A 24,548-nucleotide genomic window follows, 5' to 3' on the forward strand; every position below is an offset into this window, starting at 1 on the left:
TCTGGTGATGGACAACACTGCGAATTACGAAGAAGCTGATTTCAAAGATTTTAACAGTCAAACAAAGAGGCTTTGACAACCCAAAGGTGCCACAACAAAACAAGATGAACAGGAATAAAATGCAACAACCCTGTTTGTTTGAATTGAGGGTGCTGGTTTTGGGGGGGGGGGGGGGGGGGGGGGATTATTTAGTTTTTCCACTTTTGTCAGCAAACTCACTCGTCATCAGGAAGGTTTTTGGTTATCAGTAGCAGCAGCAGCATTTTTTTCAAAACAGAGGAACTGCTGGGAAAACACGGAGCTATACGCAGCTCTACCCAAAACAAGTGCTGATGGAAAAGTCCAGTGACGTTCTTTAAGGGAACCGTATGGAACATTCCTCGCCCGCCGCTAGGACACACATACATGTACCGACCCAAGCGCTAGGAGAGGATACGCTGTCAAAGGAACTGGTGCCATCACATGGATTCCAGGACCGCCACAATAAGCTTTTGTTTTGGTCACTCTCAGCGAGTACATGTGGGGGAGAGTATCGTATACACACAGGACTTGTGTTTCTCTCTGTGGTTTGTCCATTTAGTTATGTTGGAAATTAGACTGCAAAAATGTTCCTTCGTGTAATCCAAGGCAGGTTTTGATGGGCGGTATGAAATCTACTTTTTCCCCCATAAAGTAATACATTTCAGGCTAACTCAGAATAAAGGATTTAAAGTCCCCATTAAATAAAACTCAATATCTCATTGTTAACACAGTTTGTGATCTGTCTTACATAATTAAACATATTCTTGACAGCATCTAGTGAAGAAATGGTAAAAAGAAATGGTAAAAAAAAAAAGAAATGGTAAAACAAACAAACATACTTTTATAGTTATTCTTAATTATATTTTAGAGTGATGTACTGGCAAATATTAAGGACTTGTCACTTTTGCTGGAACTAAAACTTAATCAGTCTGTTACTATTTTAATTTTACAGTGTATTCACATCTATGGAAACATGGCTGTAAACGTGTAATGAGTTGAAGACTGACCGACAATGACAGACTTATTTATTTATGCAACATTTAATGAGTTGAAAATCAGCAGGGATTTTATTTTGCTTCAAGTCATAAATGTGGCGTAGCTGCTTGAGGACTTGTGTTTGTGCATGTGGGACAAGCTTTTACTTTATATGATGTTCGACTAAAAATATGCAATAGATATGCAATCTTATTTGTTTAACTTGTGTGCGTTTCTGCACACACACAGTGTTTTTATCTCGCTTGTCGAAAGCGCCTGCTGGCAGCAGCGTTGGCTGGTAATGAAACTAGATCGCAGCTTGCTGAATAATTGAGTGATGGCCGACGCTGATGGACAGATCATGACCGCCGTTAACCCTTTCACAGCCAAGGATCACTGGCTCGCTGTTGGCTCACAATGCCATGAAATGTGTTTGGGCAGGCATTAGGGGTGTATGTGTGTGTGCATTTTGTAAACAATGTTTTCCAATTGCATGGCTCCCATGAAGGATCAACTAATGAATAAATAAAAAAAAAAGAAAGAATAAAGTTTCCTTTGAGTCCAGGATCAGAAAAGTTTGGTTTACTTGAAACAGAAGTGGAATGGTCTGAAACAAGACGAGAAGTGCCAGCATCTCAAGTGATCAATAAAAAGTGTGGAAAACAGTTCAGGGATGGTCCGGTCTGATCGAGCAATGGCCTTGGATTTCTTTTGAAAATAAGTTCCCCAAAAAATACCAAAATTCTTTCATAGGAAAAATTATACTGGATTTGGTGGAATTGGTGGTGAATAACTGTTTTCCAGCTGAGCTTTCTATGCAGAAACTACCATAAAACTGATGATGTTCAAAAAGGCTAAAAATGCCGACTTCTGCTGCAACAACATGTGAAAGTTAGACTTCTGCCACAGCTGCACACTGACAGCCTTTGTTAGACTTTCTAAAGCTTCATTGCTCCAAGTCTGGAGTCACTATTAAGTGATTTAAACATAATGTTGGATTGGACATGATTTTAAATACATTTTTATGAGTAGCAGTATAGTATATATAGTGGACACAGTAAACTCTTCATTATAGAGTGTTGATTTCTTTTCCCGTTTCTTGACTTTTTCTTAGTTCCTCTGACTTTAGTCACATTTTTTTGTTTTTGTTTTCCCCAGTTTTTTTCTGGTTGCTTTACTTTCTGTTTTTGTTTGAAAGTCTGTTTCTTTGCATGTCTAGCTGTGGTTGACTTCCCTCGGTCTTGGTCCGGATTGTTCACACCCTTGTCTTGTCAGCCCCTGTGAGTGTACACCGTCTCGTCTTTCCCCTTCTCCAGGCCAGTCTGTACTGTTATAATAACTCATGGGGAGAACCCGAGTGCAGGAGATCCTAGGACAGGTCTAGCAAACAATCAAGTTCTTTTGATTTAATGACGTTTCCTGCGCAGGCAGGTACGTTAATACGAAACAGACTCCAAAAGTGTGCAAGGCCAGCCTGTCTGTTATGTTAAACCTTTGTGTTCTCCTTTGCAGGTTTTCTTCTGTTTTCCTGCTCTTTTTTTCCATCATAACTGATGAAAATCAATGTTCGTTGTACAAAACATAAACCTGCATCTGCTGAGTTTACGGTCACATGCACAAATACTTCATTTAATCTAATGTTTTTGTTTTCTTTGTTTGTTTTCTCGCCTCAGTTCATTGAGGTTTTGGGGGATTCTCTGGCTCAGTTCTCCTGAGGTGGTCTGGAGGATTGTTGTCTTGTTGCATGATCCAGTTTCAACCGAGCTCCAGCTGCTGGACGTGTTTGCCTCTAGAATATTAAGGTATACTTATTGACTGCAAAGTCCAAAACAGCCCAAAGTCATCACCTCTCCACTGTGTGCAAAAGTGGGAGTTTTCTGCTGAAATGCCTCTGTTTAGATTTCCACAATCATGGCTTTGAGAATTAGTACCAGAAATTTCCATGTGGAGACTCCGATATGAAACCAGAGGATGTTCAAGAAACCTTGGATGCTATTCTTTTTAACAAATAGAGGTCGTCTCCTGGTAACCCTTCCACGTAAACATGCTCATAGAGACTTTTGTGGTGTGAGATGTAGCTTTATAAAAATTTTTTTTTTGTCTTTTCCGGAGCAATGCATCTTGTTGAAGTTTGCTGGGACGTTCACCTCTAGTAAGATTGACAACCGTCCTAAATGCGTCCTCCCTCTTGGCATGGGGTTAAGACGCATCTGAATGCTGCAGGCCGACAAACTGCCAAAACATCTGCTTTTATGCAAGATCATCAAAAACTGATGATTTGTTGGACCTGGCAGCAAATTAGACTATAAAATAGAAAGCAGTTACTTAACATTGCCCAGATTCATTTCCATTAAATGCACAATGACAACAGTGAAAAAAGTTACAAGCTGTTGGCTATTTTCAGCATTTCAACTAATCAATGTGCCACTTTACACTAAGAACTTTATTTGAAGCATTCGTGTTTTTTTTCATGTTTGTATGTTCAGGCAATGCTGCACACTTATTCACTGGCAAAGTAAAATAAACATCTCTTTAACGGATTCATATTACGTTGACAGATTTGTGCAGCTCAATTCTTCATGTTTCAGACGACAGGGGATGCAACAATAATGTTGCATGCTGCAGGATCCCCATAAAACATTACAGCTGACTGAAAGCCCTTCAGTCGAAGTCTTTCCAGAACCTGAAGCCAGATCGTGTCTGCAAAACTGACTAAATTCATTTGAAGATGGAGATCTGACTGGAAACACAGATGATATTGCATGCTGCATAGTACAAACAAACAGCAGCACATGGGACATTCGTTTTGACGTCACCATGGACAACCGGTTGCTACGGAGACAGCAGTGGAACCAGAGGAGCCGGATCCATCTGTCCTGGCCTGCTTACATACAGAAGTAATACCACAAGTAACTTTTCAATATTAATCAAAAGAAACATATGGACATCCATAAATGCATCATCCAGGAATGTAACACAGATTTAGCCCTTTTATCGGAGACGTGGACCTTTATATGTGACAGATCAAAACAACCATTTCATATTTTTAACAGATTTTAGAAAAACACATATGTGGGTCATTTAAAAGAAGTCTACCGAATTAAGAGAAATGCTGCGTCTCAAACTTTCTGGCCATGTGAGCTCTACCCTCAAACTGTGTGTGTGTGTGTGTGTGTGTGTGTGTGTGTGTGTGTGTGTGTGTGTGTGTGTGTGTGTGTGTGTGTGTGTGTGTGTGTGTGTGTGTGTGTGTGTGTGTGTGTGTTTCTGCCCTACATGCAGCTGCTTCAAGTGTTGCTCAATCAGAGAGGGAGAGAGAGAAAGAGAAAAAAAAGGGCAGATCTGGCCAGTTCACAGCGGGCGAGAAAGAGAGCAGTGAGAGAGGAATGAGAGCCAAAGGGATTGACAGGCAGCTGGAGAGAAGCAGAGGGGGAATCAAGAGCTTTCAAAAATGAAAATCAAGGAAAGTTGGATGGGGAAAAAAAGCGATCGGAAAAGAGAAGGGGTCAGCATGATGAAAAGAAACTGAGCAGGGAGACATGATGCACAGGATGTGAAAGAAAGTAAGAGGAGTCGTTCTAGAGGGAGCCGAGCGAACATGAGAACATCGAGGCTAGCCAGAGAACTTGATAACCAATAGTTTTTCCCAATTGTGTGGCGCTGCATTGCGTAACATCCCAGAGATAGGAAGACTAGTTAAGCGAGTGTGCGGCTTGCGTTTTGCTCTAACAGGACAGATCTGCTCTGCTTGGCTACGTTTGTGTGTCTCAAACCAGCCATACCTGCTGTTTTAGTGTGTCCTGAGGTCTTTGCTCAACAAGAAAAGAGAGAAAGAGAGGAATGTTAAGGTGGAATGTGTAAAAATCTGACTGGACGCACATACTAAAACAAAATATGGAAAGATAAAGTTAGAGCCAAGGATCTTGGAAAACTGAGGCACTGTACCGTAAATTGTATTAGTCAGGGATCATGTTTTTCTTTAAAGCTCATCACGGTTAATACACACAAGGATCTTTTTTTTTTTTTTTTTGAATATGATTAAATGTTGCACAGATGTGTTTTTCTGTCACCATGACAAAAAACAATAAAACTGATAATTGTCTTGTAAGTCAAAGGCAGCATATCTAAAAACTTCTTTTCAAAATGTCAAAGGCTCTCAGTCAAGACATTATTACCTTATGGACCTTGGACTTGATATTTCTTTTTTGTTTGTTTTGGTTCCTTTTGGACGGAGTCAAGGTCTTTTTCCAGGCTTTGAGGCTTCATGCAAAGATAAATTAACTCTATCTCCTCCAGTCCCAGATTGACATTGAAAACATGACGTAGATGTTCTCAGCAAACTATAAACCAAGAATTTCTAACCTGCTGACTTAGATTCAATGTGTGGCCTGGCCACTGAATATCTGGTTCGTAGATAACGCGGATGTTTTTGTGTGTTGCATGGTGGAGTTTGCATGTTCTCCCCGTGCTTGCGTGGGTTCCCTCCGGTTACTCCGGCTTCCTCCCACAGTCCAAAAACATGCATACTAGGTTCATTGATGATTCGAAGTGAGGCCACGTTTACATGTAGCCGGGTATTTACAAAAACGGATATTTTCCCCTCTACATTTTCAAAAATATCCTCGTTTACACGGACCCGCATGAAAACGCTGTTAACGTCATGCCAGCCAATCAGAATCCTGGAAAAAACATCAACAAATGACACGTGTGACTTCCAGTTAAGGCTGATTTATGGTTCCACCAACGCAGAGCCTACGGCGTAGGGTACGCGGCGTACCCTACGCCGTAGGCTCTGCGTCGATTTAACGCGGGACCATAATTCAGGCTTTACTTCCAAGACGGAACGAGAGCCTTTCGTTTGGAGTGACAGAGAAGTGGAGTTACTTTTAAGTGTGACTTTAGAATATAAAACAGGTAAAATACAAGAAAATATTGACGGTGGCCAAACTAATTGTAAACACAGGTCGCACACATGATGCTGGTGAAGTTTCTGGTGCATGTTTTTTTTATTGTATTTTTAATTGTATTTCTTGTTTTTATTCTGTAAGGTGACCTTGGGTGACGTGAAAGGCGCCTCCAAATAAAATGAATTATTATTAAAAAAATTATTATTAATGTGACGTTCTGAAGCTTAAATCTCTGTTTTCCTCTGTTTTCCTCCGTTTTCCTCCGTTTTCCTCTGTTTAGTCAAACGTAGTTTAGTGTCAAACGTGAAAACGGAGTTTTTGAAAATCTCCACTTTGGCCGGAGTTTTCAGAAATGATCGTTTTTGGGGGCTTTGAGCTGCGTTTTCGTGTAAACGAACGGCCAAAACGCATGAAAACGCCTCCGTTTTTGCTCCGTGTAAACGGGGCCTGAGTGTGAGTGTGAATATGCGTAGTTCTCTGTCTGCATATGTGGCCCTGTGATGGACTGGTGATCTGTCCAGGGTGAACCCCTGTCTCTCGCCTGTAATGAGCGGGGATACGCTCCAGCAGACCCCCGGGACCCTGCAGAGGATATAACGGGTAAAGAATATGGATGGAAGGCTGGGTGTGTTGCATGTTGTCAGGATGCAGATGCTCATCCTGCTGTTTTGTTGGAAAAGTGCAAACCTTAGTATTTCCTTCTTTAATCCTATGTCTTTTATGTTTAATCACTTATTTCTTGTGATCGAAAACATAAAAAAAATGATCAGATCCTGGTGGGTGTTAGCTATAAACTATTTTACACAGTAGCATCTCCTGCTCCAAACTACTGTGACTAAAACAGAAACCAGAAAGCTTCCAGTTTAAAAATTGTGCCACTTTGTTACAGATTCTGCACATTCAAATATACATGTCTGATTATAGAGACTATACTTTTTACAATGCACAAGCAAAGAGGAGAAGAAACGAAGGAACAAGGGAGTCAACAAGTTGTAACAATTAATATACTCGCTACAAGTAAAAGGCTGTAACTCTACACGTGTCGCTGTCACACATATACAATTTCCTTTGCACACCAAATTATTAGCACAAATAAATACAATATCTACATTATTTTATTAATTGCAGTTCTGTACATAGCCTGCTGCCTGAGTGTAGGACTCTTCATGTCTTATTTTCCATTATTAGTAACTCCATGTACTCGTCTGTATCATGCGGTGTCTGAGATAAGACATTATTACGGACCAGAAACCAGAAAGATTCTTATCTGACAAAAAGCTTGTGAAGGCTGACCTTAATATCTAATGAAGCGGTCATGGACTCTGATACTTGTTGTCATTTTACACCTGGTGAGGACGCCTGCAGCTGCAATCAACTGCAAGCGTCTGTGATTGGAAACATATTGTTCAGGGTGTCATCGCTCGAGGCTGAACTGTCACCGAGCGCAAACGGAAGCATGAAAGACATGATGGCAATCAGCTTGACTCGTGTTATTAAAAGATGATTTAATAACACAGCAAAAAACTGGTTATGGTAAATAAACCTACCCCAGAGAACCAAATATTTAGCAGGGTAAATTAATTTAAGATGGTGATGACTGTACTAACATATATTTTATTATCCATCCATCCATTATCTATACCCGCTTTATCCTTTGCAGGGTCACGGGGGTCTGCTGGAGCCTATCCCAGCTATTTTCAGGCGAGATGCAGGGGTTACACCCTGGACAGGTCGCCAGTCCATCGCAGGGCCATATTTTATTATACAAAGTTTATTTCTGCATGTTAAAATGCAGAAGCGTTGCTTTTTAGAGCTTTTTATGTAATTAAAATGAAATTTAGTATTTGACTGCATTTCCCTCACAGAGAACCAGATGCATGAAGTTGACCGGACTGGTTTCTGCAGTCATGCAAACTGTCCGAGCTGATAGTGATGGAGCATCAGCCTCCACAAACAAACCCTTCACCTCAATGATCTCAGTGTCCCACAGATCAGTGAAACTATGCAAAGAAAAGAGAGCTGGAGACGCAACAAAACAGTTGTCCTTAATGATCATTTCTTTTTCATTCCCCCTTTTATGTTGCATTTCTGTTACGCATGCAACATAGTTTGCGCTTTCACTCTAATTTTCTTCCCCCCATCTAATTTTTAAGCACCTTATTCAGCAATAAGATTGCTGAAAAATACAATTTCAGCTATTTGCATTTAAATGTCAATCAGAAGTGTGTGGGCTGCTGGCAGTGTTGAGATTTTCAGCGTGGTGTTGTGCTGGCTTGAGTGTCTTGTTCTCCATTTCTTGCTCACTGACTATTTTTAATTGAATTTTATGAAATGTTTCAGCCTTCTCTTAAGTCAAATTTGTGCCGGGGGTTTTTCTCTACTGCTGCCTGTGATGGAAAGATGACTGACGATGGCATGATGACATGTTTGTGGGCGTGTGTGTGTCCACACCCACGTTATCAGCGCGTGGCAGATATCCCTCGTCTTGGAGAGGTTGGTGGATCCGCGGGTGTATTTCTCAGTGTGTTTAAGGGATGTTTGCTTATATGTGAGTGGAGCTCATAGAGGTCAAAGAAAGATGATTTGTCCATTTATCCATGATTTAATGATTTATCACCAATGACTTTCTGATGTGTACTCCTGCCTTTTGCCCGAATAGAGCTGGAAAAGGCTCCGGCAAATCCATGTGATCATAAATAGGAGGAGACAGGATAGATTTATAGAGTTTCTAATTTTAATTGAACAAAATTATTTAGATATTTAATGTGCAACATGTTTCAAAAAGTTAGAAACACTGTCACCTTTATGCAAATTATCATGAGTTACCCATGTAAGTAAGTGTATTTAAGTACTATGGACCCAGAGTAGTAATATTTTGCATTAATACAAAATTGTGAAGTCTTCAAATTAAGTAAATACAACTTCAGATGAAAAAAAAATTAAGTCATATTGCACTGTGTCATTAAAATGTAAGCCAAAATTACAAAAAAAGTACATCCATACACGGAAATTAAAATAGTGAATAGTGACCGGGTGCTGACAATCAGATGCACCTGATTAATTGATCACCCCCAAGTGTGTTTTAACATAATGCTGAAGAGGACAGATATCAGTAATGATCTTAAAGAAGCCAGCTTTGCTGTCCATCATTCTATTAAGTCCGAGAATAAGTGAACGGCTCTCAAACGTCAATGAACCAAAGCCTGCAAAGTAGAGCAGGAATAATTCCTCCAGGAAAAACACCTGCTTCAAATAATTGTTTACTAAAGCTCGTTCTTCAATTGAAGGAAATATGGTTTTATATATGCTGCTTCTGCATTTTTGGTTTAGCCTGTGCTATAGAAATTGTTGCTTTAGGTAATATGTCATGCAATGTTGATTATCTGAAGTTGTATTTACATAATTTAAGACCTGCTGAGGACCAGAAGATGTTCATTATGCTCCAATACATAAAAAGTATTTAAACTACCTAAATAAATAAACAAACAATAGCATAAGAAGCTAACCATATGTTCACAGATGATGGCCTAACTTTTTGAGGACACGTTGCTGTGGCGACCCAGAAAACGGTGCAGCTTTCTTGATGGAGCTAAAGTGTGTCATGAAATATGTTATCTCTCTCAAGGGGCTTTTTTAAAACTTTAGCCACGTTGTTGTTCCTATGCCCAGCCCGTTTTAGTAGTTTCAATGGCTGAACTTAATTGATCAAATAACCTCTGCTGAGATAGTGACGTTTAACAACACATATTAGAGCTAATGGACATAACTGATCATGTATTTTTTAAGTCTGGGTGGACACTGTGTGGAGGATCTTGTGGGAACGTACGTTGGCTCACAGGTGTGACCGCCACAGGCGGCAGATACAAACCTATGAGAAGGAACACATGGACGGGTCAGGGGGATAAATGACTCTGTGAAACTTGTGAAAGGAAGGTTGACGTGCGCCTCTGCCCGCCACATCATCACCGTCAAGACTCACTGTGTGCAGAAGCTCTTGTCACCGCTTTCAAGCGCTTCTCCATCAGCTTTAGTAAAGACAGAAAAGAGTCTCTTGCAGTCTGATTTTTTATTTCTGTGTTTCAAGCATTTGTGTTTCTTTCCCTGTCTCATATATTTGTTGGCAGAGCTTTTGTGTGGGCAGAACATTGATCGATCCACACCGTGGCTGTGGCCGACCCACACGCCGCTGACATTCCCACATCTAACGAGTGATATTTAAAAATTGATACTGAGAAAAATCGAGAAAGAGAAGAAAAAGCATGTATGACTCCTAAACAGAAGTTATTTATTGGGACAGACGTCCGCATCTCCACGTAAAGATTTCACTGAAGAGTTCGGATAGAAATCCCTGGTGATTGAAGGATGGAAAGAGGTGGCAGGGCTGTTTTCCTAATTTTGACCCAAAAAAGACACAAAAGTAGTGCAAACTATAAATAATGCTGTGGATTTGGGTCAAGCGTCTAACTACAGATACAATTTTACAATTGCAGCTGCACGAAGTGCGTTGGATGATAAGCATTAGAAAGCATACAAGCATATGAAAAACATCCTATGGATAGAAAACAATCATCTTTTCAGTGGGATTTAGGTCATTCATCGCTGGCCGCCTCATAAAATGTATTTTGACCGAGAGTTTCACCTTCAAGCTAGTTTCCTGATACTGGATCACACATTTCTGTCTAAACTTCCTTCCTTATTATTTCATTAGTCCTTTGATACATTCAATGGCTCCAGCAGCTGAAGCAGCCAAACAGACCCACAGCATGACAGAACCTCTACCGTGTTTTACTGTTAAAGTTATTTCTTGGAACTGATCTATACCTTTCTCTATCCACGAAACAGTCTTCCACTAAGATTGACTTCAGCAAACATCTGTCTTGCCGCAATGATTCAAAAATGTCTTTTTTACATTTGTTTTTATTTTTTTGAGGAATTTCTGATTTCGTGCTTGAAACGCTGGAGCGTACATCCCTCTGACCGCACCGCTCCTCACAAAATTGCTTTTTGCAAAGGATTCCTCTTGAACGTCTGGAGAGAAACAGGCAGGTCAACTTCCTCTGGGTTAACAAGGGGAACATTTAAATATATTATCAGCTCTGCATGGGCAGATAATACATAAACGCACAGCTGTGTTCGCTCTCACACTCACACACTCGCCCACACACTTTTAACACAATACACTCCGTTGTTCATCCCTCCATAACATTATGCACCTTATTAACACACACACACACACACACACACACACACACACACACACACACACACACACACACACACACACACACACACACACACACACACACACACACACACACACACACACACACACACACACACACACACACACACACACACACACACACACCACCAATTCCCCCAATCCATAATTCTGTCTACACCCTTCATGTTTTTACTCTGGGAATTTGTTTTACTCTCTGTCTGACACAAAAAAAGACAACCCCACACGCACACACACACACACACACACACACACAGACACACGCACACACACACACACACACACACACACACACACACACACACACACACACACACACACACACACACACACACACACACACACACACACACACAGACACACGCACACACACACACACACACACACACACACACACACACACACACACACACACACACACACACACACACACACTCACATGATGTAATAAGATTGGTATTCAAAGCTGGGGGTGGCGGGTCTCGGACACCAACTCCAGATGTTTTTAAGAGGACTGAAGGCTCACCCTCACCAGTATGGCGTCACTACAACACGGCAGTTTCTGGAAGTGTATATTTAAGCTAACATATTTCATGGTTCAGCTTTATTTTGGTGAATACTTGCTCCACATACAGTGAGGGAAAAAAAAATAGTGGTCACGCCTGGTTAAAAATAGGTTAAACACATTAAAAGCCTCCTCTGTTACACTTTCTATAAATACAACCGAAGAGGCCCCTTTGTAAGAAAAAACACAGTGATAGCCAACGTTTCTGCACCTTTATATGTGTGACCATAAATCCTGTGAAGATGATCACGGCGGCTAAAGTCTGGACCATATGCCGTCACCTCCCGTGTGGCGTGCTGTGCATCAGAGCTGACAGGCAACATCTTTTCTGTGTTATCCGCAGCAAAATGTGCACTTAAGCCAGGGAACAAGGATGGAAACGATACGTGGCTTTCCCAGAGTCATTGTTTTCATTTTTCACTGTTATTGTAAACTGATGGATAGACATTGTATTATCTGAGCAGGCAGGATCAAAGACCCAAAACCAGAAGCGCCTTTTAAAAGAATAACGTAGCACATGTGAACTGTCAGCAGTTTGTCCGGTCGTGACAGTTTTGCAGTACTGGCAATAAAAAAACAAACAAAATAAAAAATAAAAAAAACGTAAGGAAATCTGAGACCGGAAAGATCATTAAAGTGTTTACTGGATTTTTGGATCAGTTTATTGCAGAATACTAAAAATTAATGCGCATTTCAGTACAACAAATAAATAACATGCCTTACTGCGGTGCACATCTTGCTTTACTTCAGCTTTTGCCACCACTGACATCTCCTCTGTTTCCGGGTTTCTCAAAATCCATGAACCCTTCTCAGGAAACTTGGAAAAAAAACCTTCTCTGTTCCTCCTGAGAGCTTGGATCGTTTAGTCTCTGTGGTTGTTTAGCAGAAAACTAAGTTTACTAAGATTTCACCACCTGTGACACACTTGCGCTCATAACTGTGTTTATTAATTTATTAGCGCAGACACTGAATAAAACATATAATTTGCTGCGCCCTCACGTGACCAACAAGTCTGCATGATGGTGCGACTTTTCTAGAAATTACAGTCAGACGTGAGCTGACACAAGTTAAATGCTGCGTCTGCTCCTAATCGGTTAAACTCATTCACTCTCTTATAGCCCTCTTTGTAACTATTTAATGGCACTTGAGTGTTTTCTCTAACAGGAACAGATGATCCCTAAAGGGCTCCGGCAAATCCATAACACGATGCAATTACGTTCATAAAAACACAAAGGGCCGTTCGCTCGTACGCGAGCAGCAGGAAAAATCCTCTGCACTACTTCACCTGTTTCATGTCTGGTTGGTTGATGTTTGAGGGAACCAAAGCTTTTAGAGATGCACTTTTTTTTATAGGTTAAAATCATAAAAGAGAAAGAAAGATATTGACTATGTATCCACCCCTTTCCCGTTGTTTTATTATTTATTTTTGCTTATCATTTTGCCATGTGCATCTTTGCAGCAACGATAACAGCAACTTAGTTTTGATACCGAGCGTAACCATAGGGATGACTTTCCGTGTTCCTCCCAACAAGCTTTGTGTTAAAGGCGCCAGGAGTGCAGCAGCACTGGAAAGAACAACAACAAAGGGCCGCAGTATTTTTGTGTGTGGGGACTGCCTCACCACCAACAGAGAGGGAAAATTCAGGCCAGGAAGAGGTGGGAGAGAGAAAACCAGAATCAAAATCTACTCAAAAATATATTTTCCATGAATAAGGGGGGGGAACATGTCGGGCTATTTTTTACGGCTGTAGAGTTTTAAAGACTTCTCATATGGCTGTCTCTGCGTTACAACTATTTTTGACTCACAATCAACAATATAACAAGTCTTCCGAAGTTTTCCAATCAAATATTGTTGTGTTTATTCAATAAATGTGAAGTTGGTGTATGAGACCTGCTCCTGAGAGGTTTGTGTAATGTAATGAATTCATCTCAATATACGGTCCTTCTTCAGTGTTTGCAGTGGGAAATATACATGCATGCGTGTTTGTGCGTGTGTGCACTTATGTAATCTGTCAGGTAAAAAAAAGGTTCTAATGGGAAAGTGACACCCAACACTTTATCTAGAACATTAGTGTTAATGACACACCCTCGTGACACAACTCAGTGAACATGCGTGCGTGTGTGTGTGTGTAAAGTGGAGAATGATACAGCTGGAGTGCTCACACCTCAGGTGTGTGTTCAGGTAAGATGATACACCCCTGGTCCTGACTCAAGGTTTCTGTGCTTCAAGGTTTCCTTGTGTTTTCCTGAGACAGGTGCGTGCAGACTCTGATTCACGCGCTAATGTTTCTGTGGGTCAGCATGACTGTCACTGGGCAGAATCCTGCACGATAGGTTAAGCTAACATAACACAGTGACTATTTCGGTTTAATCTACTTGTTGGAATACCATTAAGATGGCTCTGAAGAGATTTCTTTAGATTTTGGCCGTAGGTCATCTCAGGTTTAGAAAGCCAACCACATTTTTCCTGCAGCATTTGCTAAAAAATGAGAAAGCTGCTCCAGACCAGCAATGTCCCTGTCTGAAGTCAATCACACAGCTTGAGGACTGAAAACCCCAGAACACCTGCCAGGCTTACATAAGCATGAGAAATCCATCATTGTGGAGGCAGTGGTCAACATTACAGGACTAATACGAGCTGAAGATAAGTTTGGAGACTGAAAACTCAACTATAATGAAGAGCTCTGATGAAGAAATTCAGTTAAGCTTGAAAATCTTGTTAAATGTTTCTTTTTAAATTGATTTAAAATTCTGTAAGAGAACCGAGCACGATATAAGCAAATGCATAAAAAGCATGTTTGTAGGACTCTCGCGGGACAAATTAAGAGGGAATGAAACGCAGAGATGGGAGAATGATTGAAATCATCAAGCGATGAATGGCTATAAAACACAGGAAAAATGCAGGTTGTGTCATGTAACCTGGAAAACACATGCACAAACATTCACCAAAGCCTGAGTGGGGATATTTATTGAGCAAATGTGCAGGTGATTATAGTTGCAGAGATATTTCCTGCAGTGTTTCTGTACCCTGTGAGCTTGGGAGTCTATGTTTGCTGTGATTGATAGCTGCGGAAATTCCTTTTGCTTTGAAGAAGAGATGAGACTATTAGTAAAGCAAATGGCTTTCATGGGTTTTGCTGCCACTGAATTTGGACATTTTATTCCTCAAGAATATTTGGAATACTGACAAACTTCATCCCGGTCCTCATATCCCCTCCACGCCAACCCTGCAAGACCACCCTCACATGCAATCATTTGAGCTTTGAGCTATAAATTCAGTCTTTGTTTATTTCTTCTGCATTAACAGTATTATAGTTCTCAGAATTAGCTATTATCTGCTCCTTTTTTTTAACTTTTGCTTCCATTTTGCTTTCAAATAAACAGTATTAACCACATGGTAATACTCATTCATGTCCCTGAGCTTTCTGAATCTGAAAGCTGACCAATATTTTCAGGCAAATCAAATCAGAACGTCTGACAACAGTACCGAACACCTGAGCGTCCGTCTTTTCAGCCTCATCCACATCTAGAATTATAGCTGGAATATCAATCATCTTTCACTTTTAAATTAGGCCTGTTGATGGAGTGACTTGTTCAGTGTAATTATTTTTAGCTACCTCCTCAGCTGGAACAGATACTGTAAGAGAAAATGTATCACCCCAGGAATAATAGTGTTATTAACATATATTTGTTTACAGCAAGGATGGTCCCTGAAAATAGAAAATAAAAGTTAATTTCTTATCTTTAATAGCCCTGAGATCATGTTCTAGGAGTCCTAACGATCTTGGTTGTTAGCAGCATGTCTGCGGTCTCTTGATCAGGTTCGAGTCTGAGTTTATGATGTTTATGATTGCACATCTTGGTTAGATTGAGCATGAACATCAGGAGGGCAGCTGCAAAAAACTGTCACCAGACTGCAACTAGGAATTGTCTCCACTTTATGATGAATATCTCAGAAAGTCACAGGTAGCAGAGCCAGGTACGGTCTGGGGCAGGGGTCTGCAACCCAAAATGTTGAAAGAGCCATATTGGACCAAAAACACAAAAAAAACAATATGTCTGGAGCCGCAAAAAATGAAAAGTCTTAGAATGAAGGCAACACAAACTTATCTATATTATTTATAACTGGGGGAAGATTTTTTTTTTCCATTATGCACTTCGAGTAAAAAGTCGAAATGTCGAGAAAAAAGTCAAAATTTCAAGATAAAAGTCGAAATGTTAAAATTAATGTTGAAGTACAATCTTGAGAAAAAAGTTGAAATGTCGAGAAAAGTCGAATTGTGGAGGAAAAAAGTCGAAATGTCAAGGAAATAGTCAAAATTTCGTGAAAAAAGTCAAAATGTTAAGATTAATCTTGAGATCTTCAATCTTGAGAAAAAAGTTTAAATGTCGAGAAAAGTCGAAATTTCGTGAAAAAAGTCGAAATTTAGAGAAAAAAGTCGAAATGTCGAGATTAATGTTGAAGTACAATCTCAAGAAAAAAGTCAAAATGTCGAGACAAAAGTTTAAATGTCGAGATTAAAAAGGAAAGGAAAAAGGAAGAAAAAAGAGAAGGGAAAAAAGGAAAGGAGAAAAAGAGGAAAAAAAGAGAAAAAAAGGCAAAAAAGGTAAAACATTTTTGAAAAAAGCTCCAGGAGCCACTAGGGCGGCGCTAAAGAGCCGCATGCGGCTCTAGAGCCGCGGGTTGCCGACCCCTGGTCTGGGGTCTTGAGGACGAAAGATGCTGCAACAACTAGAAAACCTACGTCTGACCGTCTGACTTTGTAAATCCATCTTTGACCAGAATAACTTTTAAAAGGAATAAATCGACTGTCAAGTCAACGTAACCGGTGTCTACTGTAATTCAGTTATATGTAGTGATATTTAATGTACATGAAAGCATGTTAAAACAACAATAAGAGCATGTTGCGGAGTCATGTTCTTAGATGTTGAATATTAATCCTCAGCAGGGTGCATCTCCTGAAATATTCTGATACTCCCCTTCAACCACTCATATATTAACACGCACTGGAGGTGCCAGGATCTTTCTTGCAAGTGTCCCTCTATTTAACTGAATTTCCAGTTTTTGCTTGTCTCACTGCCTCACTCAGGGTGGTGGGGGCCGATTCCTAAAGCTCCTTCCAAGAAATCTTCAAGGTTATTACTGGTTCTTCTCAGTTTCAGGTTCCCTCTGGCCAAATTATGCCAACTCCCTGTCCTTCTTTCCCTCATTTTTCTGCCCCTGGCACATAAAAACAATATAGGAGAAGAAACATTTTAGAAGTTTGGCTCTCTTTTGGCTCACAATTAGGAAAATGAAACTGAGCAAACCGGCGTGAGTTATATCATCAAAGACCTATGGAGAAGGAATGGAAAGGAGGAATGAATAAGCACGGAGGGTGTCTGATAGCTCGACTGGTTGAGCAGGCCCCCCAAGCACAGTCGTGCACATTTGAGCCCCGGCTTGTGACCCTTTGCTTGCACGTCTCTCCACCCTGCTTTCCTGTCTGCATATTTTCAATAAAGGCCAGAACTGCCACAAAATCTTAAAATAATAGTACGTACCCTTTAGATTTCCCCTGTGATCAGTCTGCAGTTTAATATAAACGAATGACCTCTGCACAAGTGAATAATATGCTGCATCAGTGGGCTGTGTTAATCCTGAGTCTGCATGTCTGTAGAGGAAAGTCTCCTTTGAGATGCCCTGATTAAAGCAGGAGGCAGCTGACAGTCACAGTCCCCGTGATGAAGACGGTTAAACTCTCTGTGCTCTTTATTTGAAAGGCTAATGTGCCTCGGCTATATGAGCCACTCAGTCAGTCCAACTCCGCCGAGCACTGCGTTTCCTCTCCCTGCAGGACACCAAACCAAAACCGAACAAAAACACGCACGCACACACACTTTAAATGGAGCTGATTGGTCCTTTCACTGCTCTTGCAGAAAGAGCATTTGAGTGCACACTGGCAGGGCAGACCTAAGTGAAAACACATGTTGCGTAAACGCCGAAAGAAGCTGAGCAGCCTTGTCCCTCTGATAGGGACGATGTGAAACCAAATCTGATCAGATCTTTGCATTCCCAGAGACACGGCGCGGGCGGAAACACATCCTGTTTTTTCATGTCATCATGGAATGACAAACACACACAAAGAAAACAGAGTTATCACATGCTTATGAACCCTTTTTTTAACCAATTGTGAAACTGAGGAGGAATAAATAAACACAGGAAGATGCAGATATACATTTTCCTGTAAAAATATTCACATTTCATTAAAAATAAAATTGCAGCACTACAAGCCAGCCTTTTGGATACAGAGCTCTTTTTTTTGTTATACCAGGTTTCCAACTTCTCATATTTCACCTCCTCTTTTACCTCTAATGCAACATCTGGAATCCGTCCAGTTAACCCTCAGCACACACACATTTAGGGCTGACATAAAACACACATTCATAGCAGGCTGGTGAGCGTGCACGACATCTACCAATCTCATCTCAAACAGCCGGAACTTCTGAGGAGAAGACATTTCTGAGTGAGAACAGAGAGTTTGCTCACCACCTTCAGCCTGCCTGCCTGTGCGGGATATTTCACTTAAAGATAAAGCTCATTTCTTTGACTCCCTCATCTCACTTACCTTCTTTGCAGCCTTTGATGGGGACCTCCTGGTGGGCTTCTGCACCTGGCTGCTCTGTGCAATAGGCTGCTTGGACACTGAGCCATTCTCCCTCTTCTTGATGGGCGAGGACGGGGTAGAGGACGGTGCCGGGGAGGAGGAGGCTGGAGGAGAGGAGGAAATGGGGGCCCCGGTCCCCAGAATGGCCATGTCCTCTGTGGCTGTGAGACGCAGGCTGCGCAGGGTTTCATGTGTCTCCTGGTCGACCACCAGCAGCCTTGTCTCGTTGTCCACTGTCTTGATCCGCTGCACCACCTGGGGATGAGGGGCATAACTCTTCAACAGTGTGTTTGGAAAAACATAATATGAAGACAAATACGATTGAAAGCATATATTTAGGTACCTGAAGTCGACTACCAATTCAAAAAAGTTAACACAACCCTGTCAACTTAAATGAAGCCTACTCGGCCTAGAAATATGTCAGCAAGTGGGCGATTCAGATGGTTCCTGAGACGTAACAGACGCAAATCAGAGTCAAACTATCCAGCTTTCCAATCGCTATCACCACCAAACTTTACATCATCCAGGTCATCAAATGCCTCCTTTAATACAGATGTGAAACTACACAAAAACTTTGAGTTTAGAGAGCCGTTGCTGTTTGATTACATCAACCATTTTCTGGATAACCTCTCTTGTTAGAAGCAGCCAGTTTCCCCAACAGTTTTAAGGAAGCGTTGTCTGGTTTATATGGCCTCTTGTCCTCCTACTACTTGCAAAAAAACTAACTCTGGACTCCTGTCTATTCCTACTACATCGGCATTATCACTTTACTATGTCACACGTCAACAACAAGCAAACTACCTCTCAGAGCTGGATCAGACCTCATAGCAGACGGTGCTAAGTGGCTCAAGAAAGTTATGATGGAAGAGAAAAAAAAGAAAGTGGCCGAGCAAGAGACTGAACAAGAGTGAATCTTAGAAACTTTCATAAAAGTGACTTAACCTCCCTGTCTGTAGGGGGACCCTTTGAGCTAAAAGAAATTGCAAAAGTTCCTTTGGGCTGCTTTAACTTTTTTAATAATAATAATAATAATAATACTAATAATAATAATAAAATCATTTTTCGTTTCAGACTTGGCCCTCGTGAGACAATGGTGATAACAAATTTTAGTCTAAACACAAACATTTGATCAGCTTCCCTAATGTAAACTTTTTTTTGTCTCAACCTGTCAGTTATTTGACAAGTCTGACGTGTACGGTAGTCGCATGTTTGGAGGAAAAAAACTGCGGAAAAACATACAAAAAAAAAAACACACACAAAACACTTTTCAAAATTATCTTTTAAAGAAATCTAACTTTACATTAAAGAAAACTAGCAAAATATATATATATATTATATAAAACATTGGATGCACACATACATTCATTTGTGCATTTGTGCAAGAAGCGTGTCTCTTATTTTCTCTCTTGCTGCTGTGTTTTGTGCTGAACAGTTGGGGCATTTATCTTTGTGTTTTAGTTTGTTTTTTAATTTTCATAACTCTGTTGATCCTTGCACCTCAGGGCTACTGGATTTTTAATTATCCAATAAAACATAACATTTGAGGAAATGACATGAATTATGCAGCACCTATACAAAGTGTATACTGTATGCAAGAGTTTTTAAATACTTTGAAGACTTTTCTCTTGTCAGAGGCAAGGGAGAGATGTCTTGTAAATGCTCTGAATTTATCCAACTGTGAGATCTCTAAACCGTGAGATCTTCATTCATGTTTCACTGTAACTAAAATTAAATTTGTTCTGTGAGCTTCAACCAACTCTGATTTCATCTGTGATGTAGCAAGGTTGCAGAAAAGCCACGCCGAGGTGGCTGATGTTGATGCTGAGTGGAGAAAAATAATGATCAGAACCTGCTGTTTTCTGTTTGACCACCAGCCAGTGATGCAGCACAAGGCAGACAGCCTGACTGAGACACTACTACAGACAGTTTTCATGCAGTAGACTGTGGAGCATATTGTCATATTGGAAGGCATTCCGTTGTCTGAACTCCGATCTCAGACGGCTCCTGCTGCTGTGAAGTGAGTAGCTTATCTGGAATGTTTTTATCAGCAATCTTCTCCGGTTGCTTAAAGTCTTTCAAAGTCAAAAAGTCCATTTCTGAGCAAGTTAGTCAGTTAAAGGGGACCTATTATGAAAAACACGTTTTCTCTTGCTTTAACATATATAAAGTGGTCTCCCCTCAGCCTGCCAACTCAGAGAAGGAGGAAAGTAACCAAATTCTGCAGTGTCTGTACAGCCGCCCGGACGAGCCGTCCAGTCTGATGTGGATTCTACGAGCCGTTCAGATTCTGCTCCCTTTCGTTACGTAACCAAAATGCAATTTACATAGGTTGGCCTCCGATGCGTGAAACCACACTCACAACTAACTCCGCCGGCTGGAGCTTCCGCCATTTTTTCGTAGCGGTGTGTCGCGTCATTCAGGCAGCCAATCAGCACAGAGCCTCATTATCATAGCCCCGCCCACTCAGAATCCCGCATAGATAATGAGGTTAGAGAATGGGAAGATAAAGACATGGCCCAGAAGCTGAATTTCTAATTTATTTAGCAAAAACAATAAAAAGCTTGTTTTTAAGACATTGAAGGCCTGTTTAAAATAGGTATTAGATGCCATAATAGGTCCCCTTTAAATTGACCATGTGACTGGAAAATGCCACAATGGTTTAAAACAGGTTCTTAAACTCTGTACTTGTGTGTTTGTGTGCAGCCTAACTAGAAGTTTCAGAGCAGTAACTTGCAGGCTGATGACTGGCCACACCAGGAGGAGAGTGTGTCTGTTGTGGGCACCAGGCAGCCCGAGAGACCTGTTGATGCACCCCTGCAGGAAACCAGCGCTCTGTAATACGAGGTCAAATCATAAATATGAATGCACGTCCACTTGCCTGGTGGTGCGTCTCCTTCTCCACGTTCACTGCGTTCACAGCGACCACCCTGTCGCCGGCGCGCAGCCCCGCCGCCTCCGCGGGGGAGCCGGGCTCCACTTTGCGGATGAACTGTCCACTCTTGCCCTTCTCTCCATGCAAGTGAAATCCATACCCAGTCTCCCCCTTTGCCATGACACAAAGCCGCGGTTTCCTCTCGTTGGCCATTTCCTCCTGTGGCTTGAAAAAAACAAAAAAAAAAAAACAAACCCCTCTTGCAGTGCCCAGGTAAAGCGTGACGAAAATGCAAAAGATTAGGGGGGGGTTTCAGGAGAACAGCTGCAGGGCTAAACTTCCAGTATGCAAACGCATATCTGCCCAGTACGCACGCTGTGACCCCCCTCACATCAGAGTGATGCGAAAATGCACAAAAAGAAGAACTCTGCAGGCATAAAAAAGAAGAGACAACAAGCAAGAAGTGAGTGAAGTTAGGATATAAGACAAGCATGTAAGGGGTCCGAGCTGCGGCGCAGCGCTGCTGGCGACTCCAACACTGGCCCCTGGCAGCGCGCACGCCTCCGGAGCCTCCGACAGAGATTCATTAATGTCACCGACTCACTGCACACGCCGTACAAGTGAAGAAGACCATCAAAGGCTCACCTCTCTCTCGACATTTTTCCATAACAACTGTCCGGAGAACATCCGTTCACTTGTCGGCCACCACTGTTTACGCGGCGTTACCGATCCGTGCGCAACAGCACCACCTTCCTCCAAATAGTCTCCCTACTGCTGAGCTCAAGCTCAGTGGCCCGGAGATGCAAAATGAGCCAAGATTGCCCCTCGGCGGCAGAGAGCTGTTCATGAGCAATACAGATACAACTCATGGGGCCACAGTAGGGTTGCCACCTTTCAGAAATAGAAATAAGGGACGCCCTGATTTCAGCAGCGCAGGAGCCAAAAGAAAAAAGCCCCCAAACTTCTAAACTGAATAAAAATGTGTTTATTTTTATATAAAAAATGTTATATAAAAAAACAAAATGCTTTGATTTCAAGTTTAAAGTGCTTTAATAGCATTGAACTTGCATGACTGTACAGACAGCCAACCATACTAGCAACTGAAATAGCCTATTCTACGCATGTCCACATCAGCCCAGATGTAATATAGCCTACAGGTGAAGAATATGGTGTAAAAGTTAATTTATTTCAATAATTCAACTAGAATATGGTGTAAAAGTTAATTTATTTCAATATTTCAACTAGAATATGGTGTAAAAGTTAATTTATTTCAATAATTCAACTAGAATATGGTGTAAAAGTTAATTTATTTCAATAATTCAACTAGAATATGGTGTAAAAGTTAATTTATTTCAATAATTCAACTAGAATATGGTGTAAAGGTTAATTTATTTCAATAATTCAACTATAATATGGTGTAAAAGTTAATTTATTTCAATAATTCAACTAGAATATGGTGTAAAGGTTAATTTATTTCAATAATTCAACTAGAATATGGTGTAAAAGTTAATTTATTTCAATAATTCAACTAGAATATGGTGTAAAAGTTAATTTATTTCAATAATTCAACTAGAATATGGTGTAAAAGTTAATTTATTTCAATAATTCAACTAGAATATGGTGTAAAAGTTAATGAAAATATGGTACAAATCGTGTACCGTATTAGTTCAATACGGGACGCAACATTTTTTTCTCAAATAAAGGACAATTCCGTATTTTACGGGACGGGTGACAACCCTAGGCCACAGCAAACAAATAACCAACAGGAAAAAAAATACGAGCATGTCCTTTATGAACAATTTTCCAGCCTTCTGATTTCAGTGATCAGTCAAATACACAACCCCACACCAAAAAAGTCTGGAAATTGTGTCAGAGCAGGGGTGCTGAACTGGGATGCCTGCACTGCACCCCAGTATGTTTCACCAACAGAAAACATTTCTCGAATCATGAAATGAAAAATCTGGCCATGAAGGCCGAGAACTGTTTAGCAGCTCTCCTCCTCTCCTAAAACTCCCGCAACTCGTCTTCTCACATCCCAGACATTTACAGACTGTGGTTAAAAAAAGAGGGGATGCTACATCATGGTAAACATCAACCTCTTCCAACTTTTTTAGAGATATGTTGCTGCCATCAAATTCTAATGATCTAATATTTTCCATGAAATGGCAAAACACCTGTTTTAACATCTGATATATTATATATGTTGTGTTGGGGGTAAAATATAGGTTTATGGTATTTACAGATGGTTGGATTCTGTTTTTACATACATTTTAAATAGTATACTTACATTTTTGGAATTTCAGTTTTAAATCTTTGGTTGCTCTTGTCCAAAGCCAAGTAATGGTGCAACTCTCAACAACAGCTTCAAAACAACTGAACAACTTCATAAAGACAAAGATATAACATTTCATTTAACATTTTTTGACACAACTATAGACATGCTTGTTTTCTTTTCTTATTGTTTAGCTCCCTTGGAGAATATCAGCCTGCAGGAGTACAGGAATCGATAGAAACCCCACTTCTACAGAGTGTAGGTTAAAATGCTTTTGCTAAACTGAGATTTTCACTCAAACTGCTGTACACTCTGTTTGAATTTGTTCCTTCTCGTTAGAATTGCTTCTTTGAGTTTTAATGTCTTTTCCAATAAGGCAGCTCCAATATCTGTAAAACTTGACCATAGTATAAGCAGCCTATGCAGGCACTCACTGCTAAACAACTGTACTGCTGAGCAGCATGCAGTTCCTGTATTTGACCAATAGAGAGCAGTAAATACTTTTATTTCTGAAGACGTTTTCTCAGCTCCCAGAAATAAGAAACACAGCAATGTTGAATGGAAACAAATAAATTAATAAATGAATCGTTTTCGGACTGCTTGGTGGCACAGTGATTAAAACAGGCAGCCCATGTACTGTGGCTACAGTTGTCCTGCAGCGGTCACAGGTTTGAGTCCCGACCTGCGGCCCTTTGCTGCACGTCGTCCCCATTCCCTCTCTCTACCCCCTTCCTGCCTAAACCTTGAATAAAGGCCACTAGAACCACAAAATCTTAAAAAAAACAACAAATGAACAGTTTTTATTCGTTGCATGGGTGTTCACTATGTGAATGCTTGTGCCTCCAGAGACATGTTTCAGTTTGGTATTTGGTTTGGTTATCCCTGGATGTATTTCCAGGGACTGTTTGTGGTTGTTTATTTCTACCCTACTGCTGCAGTTGTAACAAGTTAGATTTCACATCAGAATAATTAAGGATAGCAATAATACTTAAAAGTGATCAATGTTGCTACTAAATATCCCATGTTGAGGGGCAGATATGCTGTTTTGTT

The 24,548-nt window shown here is 40.8% G+C and overlaps 1 protein-coding gene across 2 annotated transcripts in view; it reads right to left on the reverse strand.

Moving 5' to 3' along the window:
- LOC133421984 (Na(+)/H(+) exchange regulatory cofactor NHE-RF2) overlaps window positions 1-21,984 on the reverse strand; it is a 36,299-nt gene extending 14,315 nt beyond the window's left edge. Inside the window, exons 1-3 of one of the 2 annotated variants that reach the window (XM_061711819.1) lie at window positions 21,872-21,984; window positions 21,233-21,653; window positions 18,316-18,609 (exon numbers count right to left, since the gene is read on the reverse strand). In XM_061711819.1, the coding sequence (XP_061567803.1) occupies window positions 18,316-18,609; window positions 21,233-21,439 (501 nt within the window). In that variant the 5' untranslated portion in view covers window positions 21,440-21,653; window positions 21,872-21,984. Of the gene's footprint in view, window positions 1-18,315; window positions 18,610-21,232 lie in introns of both variants that reach the window. The other variant, XM_061711818.1, reaches the window with a different exon arrangement.
- Between the last annotated feature and the right edge of the window lie 2,564 nt (window positions 21,985-24,548).

This window comes from Cololabis saira, chromosome 21 (genome assembly GCF_033807715.1).
Source record: "Cololabis saira isolate AMF1-May2022 chromosome 21, fColSai1.1, whole genome shotgun sequence".
NCBI lineage: Eukaryota > Metazoa > Chordata > Actinopteri > Beloniformes > Belonidae > Cololabis > Cololabis saira.